We start from the raw sequence: 18,351 nt of genomic DNA, 5'->3' as shown, positions 1-18,351 counted from the left end.
CTTTGAGGCTCATATTATAAATGTTTGCACTGGATCATTACCACTGTTCAGACTAAATGTAACCTCAATGTACAAACTTTGACCTGCTGCATGAGCTCGACAAACTAAGTTATGGCAGGGGGTACAAACGCTATACTGGAAGGGGATGCCCTTTCTCCAGATTCACAATGAAATGCTGACAAATGTTATTTGGCCTTTTACAAAACCACAGTGGGGTCTTTTAGAAAAACGAAAACCATTCAAAATATAATCCTCCTCGTTTAAAACATCTCCCAATATCCTCCCTGTGGATGGACATCCACCTCTTGTAAAGGTGAATGATGTTTCACCAAAGGAGAACAACGGAAATCATCCACTCATCATCATCAGACACTATAAAAGCACACATCTGATTCTTAGAGGACATGCGAGTGCAAAGCCAGATTCCTGCAAGCAAGTCAACCATTATCGCCTAAGATCATGGCATCTTCCTACATGGTCTTCTTTGCACTTGCACTTTTAGTTGAGTTGACTACAGCTTTGCCCAAAGTTAAGATGGACGAAGAACGTACAGACCAAGATAGACTTGTGTCGATAGTAGGAGAAGACGATGAAAGCGAAATGGGACCTGGGCAGCTCACCTTCAGAAGACACCCTATCATAGAGGGCAGATTGGTGGATGAAGACGGGACAAAACGCATCTTCATACTTGCCGTAAGTGTTTTATTTATTTTATTTACACTCCTACTTTAGGTAGGAGACTCCAAGATTGTATTTGCCACCATCTACATGCACTTTAGATCAGGAAATCGTACCAGTCCGATTTTGTTGGTGTGGTATGAATCAGATGACCTTTCTATGGGTATCAAACAGAGCTTTCTCAATTCAAGGCTGAATTGTCCTCACATTACTACAATTATCAGTGTAGTAATGGAACAGTCGGAGAGGACTATGGGAAGGACACGGTCACAAGAGGGGAAATGGAATCTATGGATAAAAGGGCCCATGGTGATATTGTGAAAATTGGCTAAGCGAGGCATGGAAAACTTTGTCGCAATTTGACACATTTCTTCCATGTGGGGCTCCATGCGCCGGCTTTGCTCCAGTAGGGATCATGAGACTGCCCTTGGGCGTGTGTTGTTCGAATTAACTTAAACATCTCCAGGTGTGGTTTCAGACTTTCAAACAGCAGGAAAAATGCCTGTAGAGGGAGCAGTGTTTTGGGGTTAGCTTGGACTGCTTCTGTTCAAGTGGCTGTCCTATGTTCTGATGTGCTGACTAAAAATGGCTTTCCCTTTTCCACCAGGACACAGGAATAAAAGGGTCTCTTGGGAGGGACACAAACCTTGCCTTTTCGAGAACCATCCCTGTGCTGCCGCCGCGTGGGACGGATCATGCTCTGGATGGATTCAACATGAGGGATGAGCGACGTAGCATAGATGATGTCATTCCCGTGGGCAGGAGGGACATAGACAGTAAGCACTGCCAAGTTTCTTATTGTCTTTCTTCCTCCCCATCCTCTTCGTCGACATTCTTACATAGCCATGAAAGTAACCTAATATGCTTGAGGACTACTTTTCATTTTGAATAATTTCTCACATACATATATACACAGTGCCCTCAAAAGGTATTGAAACAGCAAAGACAAAATTGCTCTGTTGGCTGTGGAGTCAAGACATTTACAAATATAATTAAAAGATGAATATGAGAAAAAACTACAGAATGTCACATTTTTATTAGACCAGGGTGATTCAACACAGTTGTTTTATCAGCTAAGTAGTTCAGCACTTTTAGAGTTTCATCCCTCTATCTGATGTGAGCATAAGTATTGGAACAGTTGCCTCACAGGTCTTTCTAAGTGATCAGCTGTGTCATGTTGCATTAATTCTTCAGATATTAAAAGCAGGGAATGTGTTGTATCAGTTATATCCATTACTTCTGTATTCTGAATCTTGCATTCGATGATGACACACACAAACCAGGATGAAGACGAGGGAGCTGACTTTGAGAGAAAAGCAAGCAATTTGGATGCTACAAGAAAAGAGGAAGTCAGTTAGAGCTATAGCAAAAACAAAGAGCATGGAGAAATCAAGAGTTTGGAAACCACCAGCAACCAACAACGACCTGATCGGCTGAGAAAACATCAGTAGTTGATGACAGACAAATCATAAAAGCTGTGAAAATGAATCCTAAAAGACGTGTCTGTAAAATCACCAACAACTTCCAGAAAGCTGGGGTGATACTCTGACAATCTACTGTCCTCAGGAGACTTTGACACAGAATTACAGATGCTACACCGCAAGATGCAAACCTCTGACCAGCACCAAAAATAGAAAGGCAAGATTAGAGTTTGCAAAAAAGCAGGTGAGCCAGAAGAGTTTTGGAACTGTGTTTATGGTCTGAGACAAAGATGAAACTTTATCTAAGTGATGGGAAAGCAAAAATGTGGAGAAAATCAGGGAACTGCAATGATCCCAAGCATACAGCCTCATCTGTAAAGCATGGTGGAGGTGGTGTCGTGGCATGTGCATGCATGACTGCCTCTGGAACAGGTCCTCTCAACTTTACTGATGACTTAATGTATGATGACAGTAGCAGAATGAATTTGGAAGGGTACAAAACCATCTTGCCTACCAATATTCAAGAAAATGCCACCAGATTCATTGAGAAGTGCTTCATATTGTATCAGGACAATGACCCAAAACACAGTTTCAGTCAAGGAATTTATAAGGGCAAAGGAATGGAAAGTCTTAGACTGCCCAAGTCAATCTCCAGATTTAAATCAGATTGAACATGAATTTCACCAGCTGGAGAGGAGAGTAAAGGCAGAAACTCCCCAAAACAAGCAACAATTGGAATTGGCTGCATTAAAGGCTGGTAAAAGCATTTCAAAGGATGAGACCAAGAGTCTGGTGATGTCTATGGGTCACCGACTCACTGCTGTGATTGTGTGCAAGGGATCTGCAACTAAATAATAGCTTTTAATCTTTTATATCTGCCTTATGTTCAACTGTCCCAATACTTATGCTCAAATCAATGAGTGGGATGAACTCTAAAAGTGCTGTTCTTTTTATTTAAAACATACGTGTTGAAACAGCTAATAATAAAATGTGACATTCTGTAGTTTTGTCTCATATTCATATGTTTCAAACAATGCACCTGGCGACGGAATGGCCAGGCCGTCTTCCTGCCTATGGACCGAGATGCTGGTCTTACCTGGTTCAAGCTGGTCTCCCAATTGAAAACCCCCCTACAACTGGAAAAATCAGACCAGCAAACCATCTTAGGTTGTTTTAATCTTTGCTTCACCAGGGAATACACCAGTGAGTAAACTACAAGTAGCCTTCCAGTTACATTTAATGCTAAATTTGTTTTGCTCTTCCTGTTCTCTTCACAGTGCTGAGGTGCATGATAGGGAGAGTATACAGGCCCTGTTGGCAAGCTTGAAAATGGAGCAGCTGACAAAGCACCTGCATGATTTTCCCAGCTCGACCCTGAAAGATACTCCAAATATAAAGATGACAAACACACCTGTATGATAAAAAAAAAACTGAAATAAAAATTTATTAAAACCTGCAAAGTATGAGTCGTATTCAAGGGGAACAGAAAGTATTCATCATGACGGTCACACAATCCTAAAATAAAATGATAGAGTTCCTTCTCTGCCAACTCGTAATCTTCTTTACATCTCAAACACACACACAAATATATACAAACACATCCCGTCAGTAATAATCTGGAGAAGAGTGACATGACTTGTATTAAAAGCATTTATACAGCCATTTCACCCCCCCCCCCCCTCCTCAAAAAAAGGTTTAGAACAACATGAGGGCGAGTAAATTACCAATTTCAGGTGAACTGCCCCTTTAAATGCATTTAGTCTACTAATAAATAAAATCTGACTTCATTGCCAAAACAGAGCATCATTGGCGAGTAAATTACAGTCTGAAAAAGCCAGTGAGTTTGCCCTGACCAGCGATGAGCTTCTTGCCGGCAGCTTTAACATTCCTTTTCCCCGGGCCTCCTGCGGGAGCCTTGGCAGGGGGTCTTTTCTGAGGGGGGTTCTCTTCTCTTCCTTGCTCAGAGCACTCTCTATTAGCGAGCTTTCTCTTTGAGGTCCCGGTTGCTCTTCTGAGCTGTTCTGGCTGGGTCCCCTTCCCACCAGCTCGGTTCCAGACATTTCCACTATGTTCCCCCAGAGCGGATTGGCCGGGACCTTCACGCCTTAAGTTAGTGGCCTCTGGGTCCATATCCACAGAAAAACAAGAAAGGGGGGGACAAAAGAAAAACATTGGACTTTGAGAACAAGGTGAAACAATGAACAGGAATAAAAAAGGAGGGAGGGCTGAGGACGGAAGGGTAGAAAAGGTTATGATGAAATTGCTGACGTTAGTCTGCACTTTAACAGGCGGTGTGTTTATTTTACAGCGCTGAAACTGAACATTTGTCATGTAACCTGGTGGAGCGAAGCCTGCATTCCCACAAAAAGTGAGCGAGGGGGGAAAAAAGAATGTGTGCTCTTAAGAGTTTTTACAACAGATGTGGGGGCAGCCAGGTTTTATGAGATGGGGAATCGTTTAAAGGTTGATCTTAAGTACCAGTCCCCAAGCAGGGACTGGGCAGGGATCGAGGCCTGGGCTGTGGAGGTGGACCTGGGCATCTTTCCGACCGTGGGGCGTCAGAAAAAGGGAGCTCTTCTGCATGTGCACGCAGCAAACAGACCAAGCATGAAGATTATTCAGTTTACTAAGAACTGAGACCCCTCTTAAAAAAAATAAACCCCCATGAAATAACTTAATGAACACAGATTCCTTATCGATCGGTCGCAGTGAGTGGGACAGTCTCAGACATTTCTAGAGAACATGTGATAGGACATGAACCTGTGGCATAGTCATAAATTTTGCTCTGGTTTCTCAGAAGAGAAAGCCTACACATTTTAAAAGCATTATAGAAGCTAATGTTTAATTGTGTCACATTTTAAAAGGACACAACAGCATCTACATGGTCTCAAAACTAATAAACAAGGACTAAGAGTGACAAAACTACTTTTGCATAGCATCTTTAAATGTGGCAGAGGCACTACCTTTGAGAGTGATGTCCATCCCAGTGGGGTCATGCCCTTCCTCTATAGTCACTGGTAAAGGGACGGGTTTTTTGGATGCAGGGTGCACACAGGTGGGAAGTTGGCTGGTGCTCGGAAACTCCAACACCCGGTTGAGGGGCAGCTCATCATCCTTGTATGTGCATGCAAACTGAGAGCGGACGGTTGGCCGCACAACCTTTAAAAAAAAAAAAAGAGGAAAAAAAAAAAAGAAAGTATTCTTTTTAATAAATTAATAAATTTTAAAAATAAATATACTTTAAAACTGCAACAGCTGAAAGAAAAACATTACTCATTACAGCTATTATACCACTTGTGCTAATAAATTTTTTTTTATGATTTTAATCCAAAAATAACTAAACAATCCAAGACTAAACCTTAACAAAACCTTATGCATATTACCAGCTTGATAACATGCCATAGGTTTAAAGGGATAGTTCACCCAAAAATAAAAATTGAGACATGAATTACTCACCTTCATGTTGTTTCAAACTCGTAAGACCCTCGTTCATCTTCGGAACACAAATTAAGATATTTTTGATGAAATCTGAGAGCTTTCGGACCCTGCATAGACAGCAACGCAACTAACATGTTCAAGGCCCAGAAAGGTAGTAAGGACATCATTAAAATAGTCCATGTGACATCAGTATTTGAACCTTAATGTTATGAAGCTACGAGAATACTTCTTGTGCGCAAACAAAACAAAAATAACGACCTTAGTCAACAATTGTTTTTCCTCTTTTGTGTCAGTTTGTACCATGTGAAGTGGTGTTCACCAGAGTACCAGGCATGTATGCGATGTGGCTGATGCAGGACCCATGAACTTGCAAAGACTGACATGGATTGAACAGTGGAACTACTGATGTCACATGGACCATTTTAACAATGTCCTTACTACCTTTCTATGCCTTAAACGTGTCCATTGTGTTTGTTGTCTATGCAGGGTCAGAAAGCTCTTGGATTTCATAAAAAATATCTTAATTGTGTTCCGAAGATAAACTAGGGTCTTTCAGGTTTGGAACGACATGAGGGTGAGTAATTCATGACAGATTTTCATTTTTGGGTGAACTCTCCCTTTAAGTTTGTAAAACATCAATATTATCAATGAATGATGTATGGCACAGTGGCACTGCTGCACTGGCACAACAGGACCAATGACGTTGTCCTGAAACACTCTGACACGGTCCTCAGGTCATCAGGCCGTCCTTATTTTTGAGCCCTGCTGATATAACTGGGTGGACATGACCACATCTAAAATCCTATTAGAATGAATGTATACAAAAAAAAAAAAAAAAAAAAAAAAAAAGATAAATACTGTGGTCCAGAGGCTAGCGTGTGGAGCATAAAAGCAGAAAATGGTAGCTCGCACAGGCGTAGTGAACCTCTAAGGTCTCAAGGGTCTCAGAGAAGCGCTGATCCACCTCTTTCATGGCCTTTGATCCATCCCTGCTAAGGATTATCAGGATTCAAGGCTCTCTCCCTTCAGGCTAGCTGGCCACAGTAGGAGAGTGGAATTCAGGAAAGTAAAAAAAAAAAAAGATACTGCAGGCATAGTTGGGTGGGACTGCAAGAGCGTTGAGAAAACGGGCAGTGGGTGTATGTATATATGTGTGTGTGTGGGTTGATCAAAGTTTGAGTGCAGCTTTTTCAAAGCACTTTCTCAAAAGAGCACCTAAAACAACAGCATTGCTCAGACTGGGTGCTTTCATATGGAGGCTTATATGGTACATTGGGCAGCCCTGACTGTACGCCAATAGAGAATAAAAGAAAATAAAAATAATAGCGACAGGCTGGGTCCACCAGCTACTTCCTCTGATATGAACGTCATCATTAAGCCCTCAATAAGATGAGGGGTGTGTCTGTGAAGCACACAATGAAATGACACATGGTTGAATAACACCTGTTTTTGGACAAAACCACTGAGCCAGCTGACACAGCACCAGCACCAGTGAGATTGTGATATTAAGTGGTGAGCTGAGGCACATGAGTGAATCAGGGGAGGGTCTCTGATTATATATTACTGTCTATGTCAGCATTTTATTGAATGTTGAATAATAATTGCCACCATCCACACATATCCAGGGTGTTTCCCTGCCTTTTCTGGCCCAAGACGCCGTTACAGCTTCAAGATTCCTGCAACCCAACATAGACCTAAATGGTTTGGAGAATGCATGGATGGATTTTTTTTTTTTTTTTTTTAAACCATTAGGTTTAAATTAATATTAAACAACGTTACTTTAATACTTTTATTACAACAAAAACACCACAATTTTTAGAATAAACGATTTGAATAATATTCTATTATTAATACTTACTAAAATCTTATCCATTTACACCTGTACTTACGACCATCCATTTGAGATTGGGTGACCAGATACAGATCTTAATACCAGAGGCCTGCTTTGAGTGTTTTAATGAACATTCTTAGCAGGAAATATACTAACATTATGTAAAAATTTACTACCATCCTTTTATATGCATAATACTGGCCCTCAGTGTATCGACTGGGGTTCATTATGAGTTCATTAAACCTTCCTACTCAGAATAATCTGTCTCTGCAGTCTTGCTGCTGGAGGAACCTCTTGATCTCTCCCCTTGTGCCAATCGACGTCAGTTTGTGATGAAACTATTGGAGTATGGCTGGATAAAGTCATTCTGCAGACAACAGGAAATAATAACCTTTCAAGTTTCCCTTGCTAGCTGAGTAACGCCACTGATATGGCATGTTCAAAGTGAAATTGATGCAGAAAGCTTCCGCCCGTCCAGTTCAGGAAGCGGTGAGCTGCCCAGGGACCATTACCGCTCACTAACACAGGAAGGCGGCCAGAAAGTGGAGGTCTAAAGAGACATCTGCTTGTGCAATCAAATAAAGAATCCTTTTAACAAAATGTGCCTAGCATACATGTTCACAGAGCACTCACCATTTCTAATTGGTGAAGAAGCCCAGTAAACACACACACCAAAAAAAAAAAAAAAAAAAAAACACTGTTTTTAATACACTGCCATTTATCACCACATTTAAAACGTGTTAGCAATCCAGAGACTAGTTAAAATTGGTTTCTGAAACATGCTTATTGACAGACATCATTTAGTTGCTATTCAGGCCGTTGTTTCATATTAAAGGTGCCACAGAATGCATTGATACAATATTTTAAATTGTTCTCCGATATCTACATAGAAAGTATGTGGCTTAGGTAAGGGAAAAAAAAAAAAAAAAAAAATCTCCAGAAACGGTTTTAAATGTCCATTTAAAACCCTGGGATTTCTCCTTAGAATAAAATGGTCTGTTATTGGCTTATTTGGAAGGGTTATGAATAATTATGTTGAGCTCTGCTCTGATTGGCTGTTTCACAGTGTGGCTCATTTCAGTAGCTCACAGCAAGGAAACAAACACAGGGAGGAAAATATATATTTCAGTACTTTCTCTCGCAGTTATATAGTTGGATAATTGTACTGTAAATAAAATGTGGGCATCAGGGAGCCGCTATTAATACGCGGGGCATTGAAACTGCTTTTGAGCGATTGGTCGATCGCGTTATAGTTTCACTTTCGAGATCGCACAAACTCCGTTTATACTATGGAGCGGCAGTACTTACCACACATTTTCAAGATCAGATGCTTGTCAGTGATGCTCAGGATCTGTAAATCATTCGCCATCATCCTCCAGCATCTCTCCTTACTCTGTTTATGTGATAAGTGAAATCTTATGTACTGTAACAGGCTACCGCTAGCAGCTAACCATGTCCCTTAATGGCTCGTGTTATTTTATTAGAAATCGTTATTTGCTTTCCGTGCCTTTCTGAACAGACACCAACCAATCCCTGCACAGCCTGGAACATGACATTTATTTCCATGATCTGCCATGTTCGCTGTTGTCCTCGCATGTTTCTTTACAATACATGCAGAACTTCTGATGATTCAGCTGTGTAGATTCGGCTGGCCTAGAACAAGGGCGGGTAGACGTTATGCAAATGTTGGGTGTGTAGTGATCCCGACTGTTACGTCACAGTCGGTGTTATGTTCAGACTCGCCTATTTTTCAGTGGTCTTTTTTATTCACGAGATTTACATAAGGAGGAGGAAACAATGGTGTTTGAGGCTCACGTTATGTCATTTCCATGTACAGAAATGTTATTATTTAACTATGCCAAGGTAAAGACAGTTTTTCATTCTATGGCACCTTTAAGAGATTTATATCTTTCAAGAATTTTATGGCCAAACAAAAAAATTCTTATAAGGCCAAGAGATAATACTAAATTTTTAGCACATACGAATGTAATCTTTCTTCTCACAGCCCAGTGGGGCATTTTAAAAGTTTTCTGGAAAAGATAGATTAATTGTGCAAGTGTGCATCACTGCCAGAGGTTATTGGTTAAAGTCTGGAGTGTACTGTATGACACTAAATTTTACACTTCGTGGTTGTTTTAACAAGAAACCTGCTGCACAAGCACCATGCATAAAAAACAGCTGTATAAATTTGCACATTACAAAACAGAGGAAGCAGATGATATAGCTTGTGAATGTGCATTACTTGCTGTCTGTTTTAAAAATCAAGTGTCACATTCAATTTCGGTTTGACCGCTATTTGAGACTGGGGTCTCTGCTTACAGCCCCCATGATTCTTTACCTTGGACTTGATGTGTTCTTGTTGGCTCAAGACACGGTTCCGTAAAGGCTTTGGAGAAGATCCCGTGGGAACTTCTGGAGATCTATAGGCACAAAGTGGAAAGCGAACAAGCTGAATATTCAAAGATTAATGCAAGGTATTGAAATGCAAATAAAAAAAACTAATAAATTGCAAATGTTTAATAAGTCAAACACATACGCAAAATAACTTTGTCACACCTTAAAGGTGCCATAGAATGAAAAACTGTCTTTACCCTGGCATATTTAAATAATAACAGTTCTGTACATGGAAATGACATACAGTGAGCCTCAAACACCATAGTTTCCTCCTTCATATGTAAATCTCGTGATTAAAAAAGACCACTGAAAAACAGGTGAATCAGAACATAACACCGACTGTGACGCAACAGTCGGGATCACTACGCCCCCAACATTTGCACAAACCCGCCCTTGTTCTAAGCCGGCCGAACCATCAGAAGCTCTGCAGGTATTGTAAATAAACAAGCGCGGACAACAGCGAAAATATCAAAATAAATTTTATGTTCCAGGCCGTGCAGGGGGTGTGAAGTGCAGGGATGGGTTGGTGTCTGTATTCAGAAAGGCACAGAAAGCAAATAACGCGAGCCACTAAAGGGACATGGTTGGCTCCTTGCTAGCGGTAGCCTGTTACAATACATAAGATTTCACTCTCAGTAAGGAGAGATGAGGATGATGGCGAATGACTTACAGATCCTGAGCACCACTGACAAGCATCTGATCTTGTGAAATGTGTGGTAAGTACTGTTGCTCCATAATGTAAACATAGTTTGTGTGATCGCGTCTCTTGAAAGTGAAACTATAACGATCGTTCCAAAGCAGTTTCAATGCCTCGCATATTAATAACGGCTCCCTGATGCCCGCGTTTTATAATACAGTATAATTACCCGACGATATAACTGCGAGAGAAAGTATTTAAATATATATTTTCCTCCCTGTGCTTCCTTCTTGCTGATGAGCCGTACTGTGAAACAGCCAATCAGAGCAGAGCTCAACATTGAGCAGCACTGAGAAACAGCCAATCAGAGCAGAGCTCATTATTATTCATGACCCTGCCAAATAAGCCAATAACAGACCGTTTCATTCTAGGGAGAAATCCTAGGGTTGTAAATGGACATGTAAAATCGTTTCTGGAGATTTTTTGCCCTTACCTAAGCCACATACCTTCTGTGTAGATATCAGAGAACAATTTAAAATACTGTATCAATGCATTCTATGGCACCTTTAAGTTAATTGAGAAAACAGACAGGAAAATAATTTTTTGGCATTAAGTTTATTATTATTAAAATATTTAATTAAAATATTTTTAGTATTTTAAATTCATTTTTAGGATCCATTTTTGCCCTATGACAATAGTGTGCAATTTTATTCAAAAACAAATATTATTAATAAAATTTATGAAATTATATTTTAAGCATCTAATTAGGCATTATTATTATAAATTTATTTAAACAGGACAAAAATAGATGCTTTTTTTTTCGTTCAATGACCATATTAAACTTTCAAATAAATACACTATTACAGCAAAGTGGTGTAACTCACTTGTAAAGGGTAAGAAGACAAGCTCCAGAGCTGCCATTAAGAACTGCATGATCTTCAGAGAGCAGTTCCGCCTTGTTCCTGCAGGGCGGTGCTAGTGCTTCTTCATCCAAAAGAGTCATCAGAACCTTCACAGTCTCTCGTCCCCCATAGGCAGTGGAGTGGTTAATAGCATATGCTTTGGGCTAAAAAGGAAACATCTTGTGTCTTATTAATGAGGTTGGAAGAAATATTTGGAGAAGATAGAGTACATCCGTTCTTTTTTACCCTTGCTGGACTGATTCCCGTGCCAACCGCTGAATGCATCTGCATAGTGTGTATTTGACCAATTCTTTCCTTGAGACTTTTGGCTGTATCCTCTGCTGCAAGGTACACTGAGTCTCCATTACTGCGGCCTTTAACCAGAGCAGCTTTAATACTAGACACCAGCTTGGATCCAGCTTCTCTGTTGGAAGAAAACAGTGCAATGCAGACAAATAAAAACATACATTTTCATATTTTTGCAGTACTGAAGGTGTGGTCACAAATTTTAAAGGGGTAGTTCACCCAAAAAGGAAAATTCTGTTATTAATTACTCACCCTCATGCTGTTCTAAACCTGTAAGAATTTTCATTTTTGGCTGAACTTTCCCTTTAAATATTCTTCCATTCACACACATGCAAACATAAGAGTATGTACATGAAGGCTGTGTCCAAATTCAGGGTCTGCATCCTCCTTAGGATCCTTCCTACCCGGTTGAAGGAGGAGGGATCCTCCGACGTCCGCAAAATCCGGAAGTCGGTGTTTGTGAATTTGGACAGCCTACCCTTCTTTCAGTTCCCTCCCTTACCCGCTGCTCATATCCTGTCGCCTAGCAACCGTGACAGCGCCAAGCAAGAAGCGGGAAAATGGACAAACAAAGTTATTCTCCTCATTTTAATTCTTTTGGAAGAAATAAAGCAATTAAATAAATTAAATACTTTCTTTGCTCGTTGTCGGAGAGTTTTTTTATATCAGACTACAAGACAGTCACATCCAGGTAAACCATTATAGCCTATTTTTATTTGTTTTTAAGTATTCTACTAATTTCTCCTACAAATTCATTGAGCCGAAGCATAAACTTTAGCTTGTTTTGTCAGAGAAACTCCTCTCCCACTCCGCTACCGCTCGCTTCGTCCGCCATTACGCTCTGCCGAAAAGAATTATGGGATAGGTAGGACAGGAAAGGATCCACCACACCCATCCTTCCAATTCGGGGAAAAGGAGGACGTATTTGTGGGCCGCATTTGAAGGATCCTACGAATTTGGACAGCCTTCGTCGCGGCGCTGTGACGTAACATCCTTCAAATGAGTACTCCGAAGGATGCAGACCCTGAATTTGGACACAGTAGAAGTTGTACCTTAAGCTCACATTTTGTGAACTTTGACCTGCAAATCCCAGTAAAAAAAGAAAAAAAAAAAAAAAAGGAAAAAGAGCTAGAGTTTAACATTATTCAGTGATCCCACACATCTTGACCAATGAATTTCCGTGATTTTGTTCAAAACCTTTCCACTTTGTGATTACTAGATTTTTACAGATTTGCTAATGAATTATTCAAACTGATTTTTTAACTGTTTTGGCTTCACGCACAATGATTCACGCACAAATAACTATGGCTTGCAAGCAAGTTTACAGATCTCTGTGCATGTTTTAGATCAACGTCTATAAATTGCCTATACTACTAATAGATTATCATTACTATTATTTACAACATTTTCATAATAATAATAGAACTAAATGAATAGTTAATAAATCCATTTGTATATAAATATTGTTATTAATGCCAACATTAAGTCATTATTATAATTAACAAAATCAACAACAGTTGACTATAACTATTAAAACATTCCCAATGCCTATAAAACCTGATTTTAAAAATACAGTGTTTCCCATGACTGTCGGACTCCTGATTATTAATTATTTGTTATATAAAAAGGTTTGCTGCATAGAAATTATTTTGCTTGATTAAAATCTAGTGTGACCACTCCATAACTCATGTAAAAATGCAGCCAAGGAGGGTCCAAGAAGTTTTCGTGCCAGACCAGTGCTATTGGTGTACTCCACCTCACTTTATGTGTGAATATATGAAGAGATTAATAAATGTAAACATTTGGGCTGCAGCGGGAAAGAGGCCGCCCTGAATCCCTGACCTTGCTTTTGTGAAAGAGAATTACAGTAATAGAATCATCTGGGAAAACAGATGTTAGCTGTTCGAGAGACGCTGATTCCCCTGTAAGGAGTGTTTGTGTGTGGTAATACAGTACTCCATAAGGTGCTGGGAGGTGGGGAACTGCACAGGCAGGGTAGCAGGCCGATGAAAGACCCCTTTTGGCTCTCATTAGAGAAAGGAGACGTGGTGGTGAACAGGACCACATGCAGCAGGTTCAAGGCACTTCCACCAAAAATGAAGTTGATGCACATGATGCACTGCAGGAAATGACCTTGCGTCCTCTCCATCTATTCAATTCAGCTCCATGTGTTGTGCTGCCAAACGTCTAGTGGAGATTTGCTTGGACGTTTTGAAGTGCGAGTTATCATAGCAAAATCTCACTGTTATGACGTTTAATCAGAGTTATCAAACTAAGGAGGGACAAAGCCGCCATTTGCTGTTCGGTACAACACACTTTGATGTTCCTCAGATAAACATGCTTGAACAATTCAGGCGATTTCATTAATACTGGTGCAGACGTCATTAAAGGTTGCTTTGAGAAGAGGATCACGCGTCGATACATGGCAGCAGGTAAAAGACGAGAGAATCCGTTTTTAAGATAGGACGAGAGTCACGAGACCAACAGATCCACAAATGCAGATAGCAAGTACATTTTCTTTGGGCAAAGCAAGGCGATACAAAATCTGTTGTATAAATCAAAGGCTTTTCTACACTCATCTGGGGTTGTGTATTGATGATAATTTCTGTCTCCCTAAGTCAAGGCTAGGTCATGACGGTCCTGGCTTTTAATTCAAAGCACTGGCTATGTTCACAATATTATAATATTCCTACTGCTTAGGCTAGTATACAGTATGTGCAACATACAGTGTGCCAATGTTTTTGACCTGTAACATCAGCCAAAAAGGGCAATATACAACAAACATGGTGCATGACATGGAATAATGTATCTCATAACGCAATGCACTCTAAATGACCTTTCATTTCTAGTGTTACTGATTAGAAGCAAGAAATATTTTTGGATGATTTGGCTTAAATAAACAAATAAATGTAATCTTGATGCAAACACAGTGACTATGCCTCGTGGTACTCTTGTGAATGCACAGCAACTTGCAGGGAAGAGAAATTGTTGAATAAAGTAATTATTTTAGGTTTTTTTTGCACACAAAGTATTCCCGTAGCTTCATAAAACTACAGTTGAACCACTGATGTCACATGGACTACTTTATTGATGTCCTTGCTACTTTTCTGGACCTTGAATGTGGTAGTTGTGTTGCTGTCAATGCAGGGTCAGAAAGCTCTCGGATTTCATCAAATAAATTTCTTAATTTGTATTCCAAAGACGAACAAAGATCTTACGGGTTTGGAACGAGAGGAGTAATTTATGATAGAATTTTCATTTTTTGATAAACTAATCCTTTAAAACATTAATAATATCATAAGAGTACTTAAATGTATGAAAGCTTTTTTTTTTTTTTTGCAGTACCAAGCATGCATAAATAAAAAAAATAAGTGTAGTAATAGGAAAATACATCAAAGAAAAAGTGACTAAATTGAATACAATTCATTTTTAATAAATTTAGTCCTGAATAAATTTTTAGGCCTATATTATAAGAACTGTATTTCCGAAGAAGGAAGACATCGACAGATGCTATGCAGACTTAAAGACATGTGTTGTGTTCAGAATGGAATACTATGGAAATGTATTTCCAATACAAGATTTATAAAAACAAATAAAAATAATTAAAGCATGATATGTACCTGGGATTAGGGGTTTCTCCCAGAACTTCTTGACACTGGTCGACAAAATTGAGAAACTCCAAAAAACCCTTTACGTGCTTCCTTAAGGGGTGAGTCTCAGGTGGGGCGTACCCCTTTCCTCCCAACTGTATGGCCCTGACAAATGAAGTTACTGTCTGAATATACAAAAACAGTAATTAATTAGCATTCACATTATGATTAAAAAGATGTGGTTCAACAAAAATGTGTGCAAATGTAAATTTATAAATTTTTCTATCTTAAAGTATATGCCATTGCAAATTCACCAGGAAGAGAGAAGAGGCGCCATCGCAGGCAGCATGTCTAAGGTCAGTAAAGGCACTGTGATCCAGAGCGCGATTTGGGTTGTCCAGGGTGTATGCAAGGGCTAGGTCGTTCTTAGAGTTCACCAGAAGGCCCAAATAAGAACAGAAAACTCTCCTGACAACTCTCTGCATCTGCAGGAAAGGTTGAACAACACCTTAGTGGAATAATTGGAAATGTACTAAAAGCAAATGTTAACTGAAAGGGTAAAATGGTTTGTTTTTAACAGGAACGGTTCATACTCTTCCGTTCAGCAATACTGATGAGTCAGTTAGCGGACTTGGACTCATGTTCCATAGAGGACGGGCTTTTTCCACAGCCCCTTAAGCTTAAACAGGCAAGGCTCATAAACTTCATCACCCCCAGTATTACAGTGGCAAAACCCAGCGTCTACTCACACATAAATCAGAGCCTAGCAGAGCAGCTGTGAACAGAACTGGGCAAGAGTAGCAGCAGTTTCAACACACTATACAAAGTGCTTTTAAAACTTTTAAAGTGCATAATTTTTTATGAATATATGATATGATATATTTACATTGTTCTGAATAAGAGGCACATGTAAGGGGGTGAAATATAACAGGAAACGAAAGGGAAAATGACAGCCAGCAAAACAATACTAGAGTAAGATCTCAACATAAAAGTAATAGAATCCTTTGCTAAACTCCACCCTCCTTAGTTACTGTCGCCAGGTACAATAAGCTTTAAACTTTAAACTTGTTTTTGCCCCCATTTTTCATGAGCTGAACTCAAAGATCTAAGCCTTTTTCTATGTACACAAAAGGCCTGTTTCTCTCAAATATTGTTCACAAATCTGTCTAAACCTGTGTTAGTGAGCACTTCTCCTTTGCCAAGATAATCCATCCACCTCACAGGTGTGGCATATCAAGATGCTGCAAGCTCCCTCCACAGATTTTCCATGGGATTAAGGTCTGGAGACTGGCTCGGCCACTCCAGGACCTTAATGTGCTTCTTGAGCCACTCCTTTGTTGCCTTGGCCGTGTGTTTTGGGTCATTGTCATGCTGGAATAGCCATCCACAAACCATTTTCAATGCCCTGGCGGTAAATTACCCCATCCATCGTCCCTTTTATGCGGTGCAGTTGTCCTGTCCCCTTAGCAGAAAAACACGCCCAAAGCATAATGTTTCCACCTCCATGTGTGACGGTGGGGATGGTGCTCTTGGGGTTATAGGCAGCATTCTTCCTCCTCCAAACAAGGCGAGTTGAGTTGATGCCAAAGAGCTGGATTTTGGTCTCATCGGACCACAACACTTTTCCCCAGTTCTCCTCTGAATCATTGGCAAACTTCAGACGTGCCTGTACATGTGCTTTCTTGAGCAGGGGGACCTTGCGGGCGCTGCAGGATTTCAGTCCTTCACGGTGTAGTGTGTTACCAATTGTTTTCTTGGTGAGATCATTGACAAGATCCTCCCGTGTAGTTCTAGGCTGATTCCTCACCGTTCTCATAATCATTGAAACTCCATGAGGTGAGATTTTGCATGGAGCCCCAGACCGAAGGAGATTGACAGTTATTTTGGGTTTCTTCCATTTGCGAATAATCGCACCAACTGTTGTCACCTTCTCACCAAGCTGCTTGGCGATGGTCTGATAGCCCATTCCAGCCTTGTCCCTGACATCCTTGGACAGCTCTATGGTCTTGGCCATGGTGGAGAGTTTGGAATATGATTGATTGATTGCTTCTGTCGACAGGTGTCTTTTATACAGGTAACAAACTGAGATTAGGAGCACTCTCTTCAAGAGAGTGCTCTAATCTCAGCTCCTTACCCGTATAAACACAATAGACACATGGGAGCCAGAAATCTTGCTGATTGATAGGGGATCAAATACTTATTGCACTCATTTAAAATGCAAATCAATTTATAACTTTTTTGAAATGCATTTTTCTGGATTTGTTTTGACTCTCACGGTTAAAATAAACCTACCACTAAAATTATAGACTGATAATTTCTTTGCAAGATGGCAAACGTACAAAATCAGCAGGGGATCAAATAACCCCCCCCCCCCCCCCCCACTGTATGCATGTATGTGCGTGTGTGTGTGTGCTTGTTTATGCTACATTGAGGGGACCAAATGTCCCCACAAGGATAGTAAAACCTAAATTTTTTGACAATGTGGGGACTGGCCTACACTCCCCACGAGGGAAAAAAAAATATTAAAAATAGTAAATGATGTTTATCTGAAAGTTGAACAATGCAAAAACAGGTTATCTGTTGGGTTAGACTAGAGGATAAAAAAAAATATATATATATATATATATATATAGTTTGGTCAGTATAAAAGTAATAGAAGTCTATGGAAAGTCCCCACAATTGTGTGTGTAAAAAATTAACAACCTACAAACAAAAATATTAAATGTTATTAAATATATGCAATTTCATTTTAACATTTAAAGAATTTGTTGTTGTTTCACAAAGTATTTATTTTTTTTTTTTACATGCAATTCAGTAAATAAAGTATAAGTGTTAAGTCCTTTGTTGAAATGTGTTCAACCCATTTGCTGTCATTGTAATGTTTTGGGAATAAGAGCCCCACACACACACACACACACACACACACACACAAACAAACAAACAAAACCCCTCTAATTTTAGTCTCATGCTAATGCATCACCATTTACCTGTGGACTACAGATTGCCTTGCTAGATGGAGTTGCGGGACACACAGGAAGAGGATCCATTTTCTCCAAACTCTCCTGCTCACCAATGAGAAACTGAAACAGTTGAATCTAGATATCGAGATAAAACCACGAACATGCCACAGATTAAAGATCTTTGAGAAAGATGA

The 18,351-nt window shown here is 39.9% G+C and overlaps 2 protein-coding genes across 3 annotated transcripts in view; one reads left to right on the top strand and one right to left on the bottom strand.

The window, feature by feature from the left end:
* Positions 1–459: 459 nt before the first annotated feature.
* LOC306861919 (pro-MCH 2-like) lies at positions 460–3,426 on the top strand (the record flags this gene model as incomplete). The annotated part of the gene is made up of 3 exons (XM_079404405.1): positions 460–693; positions 1,286–1,454; positions 3,377–3,426. 3 exons carry the CDS (start codon positions 460–462, stop codon positions 3,424–3,426), a joined length of 453 nt encoding a protein of 150 aa, XP_079260531.1.
* An 88-nt stretch (positions 3,427–3,514) lies between these two features.
* LOC306861226 (PCNA-interacting partner-like) overlaps positions 3,515–18,351 on the bottom strand; it is a 16,954-nt gene continuing 2,117 nt past the window's right edge. For both annotated transcript variants that reach the window (XM_079403375.1, XM_079403376.1), the window contains 8 exons: positions 18,185–18,292; positions 15,512–15,682; positions 15,228–15,382; positions 11,548–11,725; positions 11,284–11,465; positions 9,707–9,788; positions 5,063–5,258; positions 3,515–4,219 (listed from right to left, as the gene is read on the bottom strand). In XM_079403375.1, coding sequence (XP_079259501.1) covers positions 3,918–4,219; positions 5,063–5,258; positions 9,707–9,788; positions 11,284–11,465; positions 11,548–11,725; positions 15,228–15,382; positions 15,512–15,682; positions 18,185–18,292 — 1,374 coding nt within the window. In that variant the 3' untranslated portion in view covers positions 3,515–3,917. The remainder of the gene's footprint in view (positions 4,220–5,062; positions 5,259–9,706; positions 9,789–11,283; positions 11,466–11,547; positions 11,726–15,227; positions 15,383–15,511; positions 15,683–18,184; positions 18,293–18,351) is intronic.

Source organism: Barbus barbus (genome assembly GCF_936440315.1).
Source record: "Barbus barbus genome assembly, chromosome: 42".
In the NCBI taxonomy this organism is placed as follows: Eukaryota; Metazoa; Chordata; class Actinopteri; order Cypriniformes; family Cyprinidae; genus Barbus; species Barbus barbus.
The sequence above is the reverse complement of the archived record's forward strand: the minus strand, read 5'-3'. Positions and strand labels throughout refer to the sequence as shown.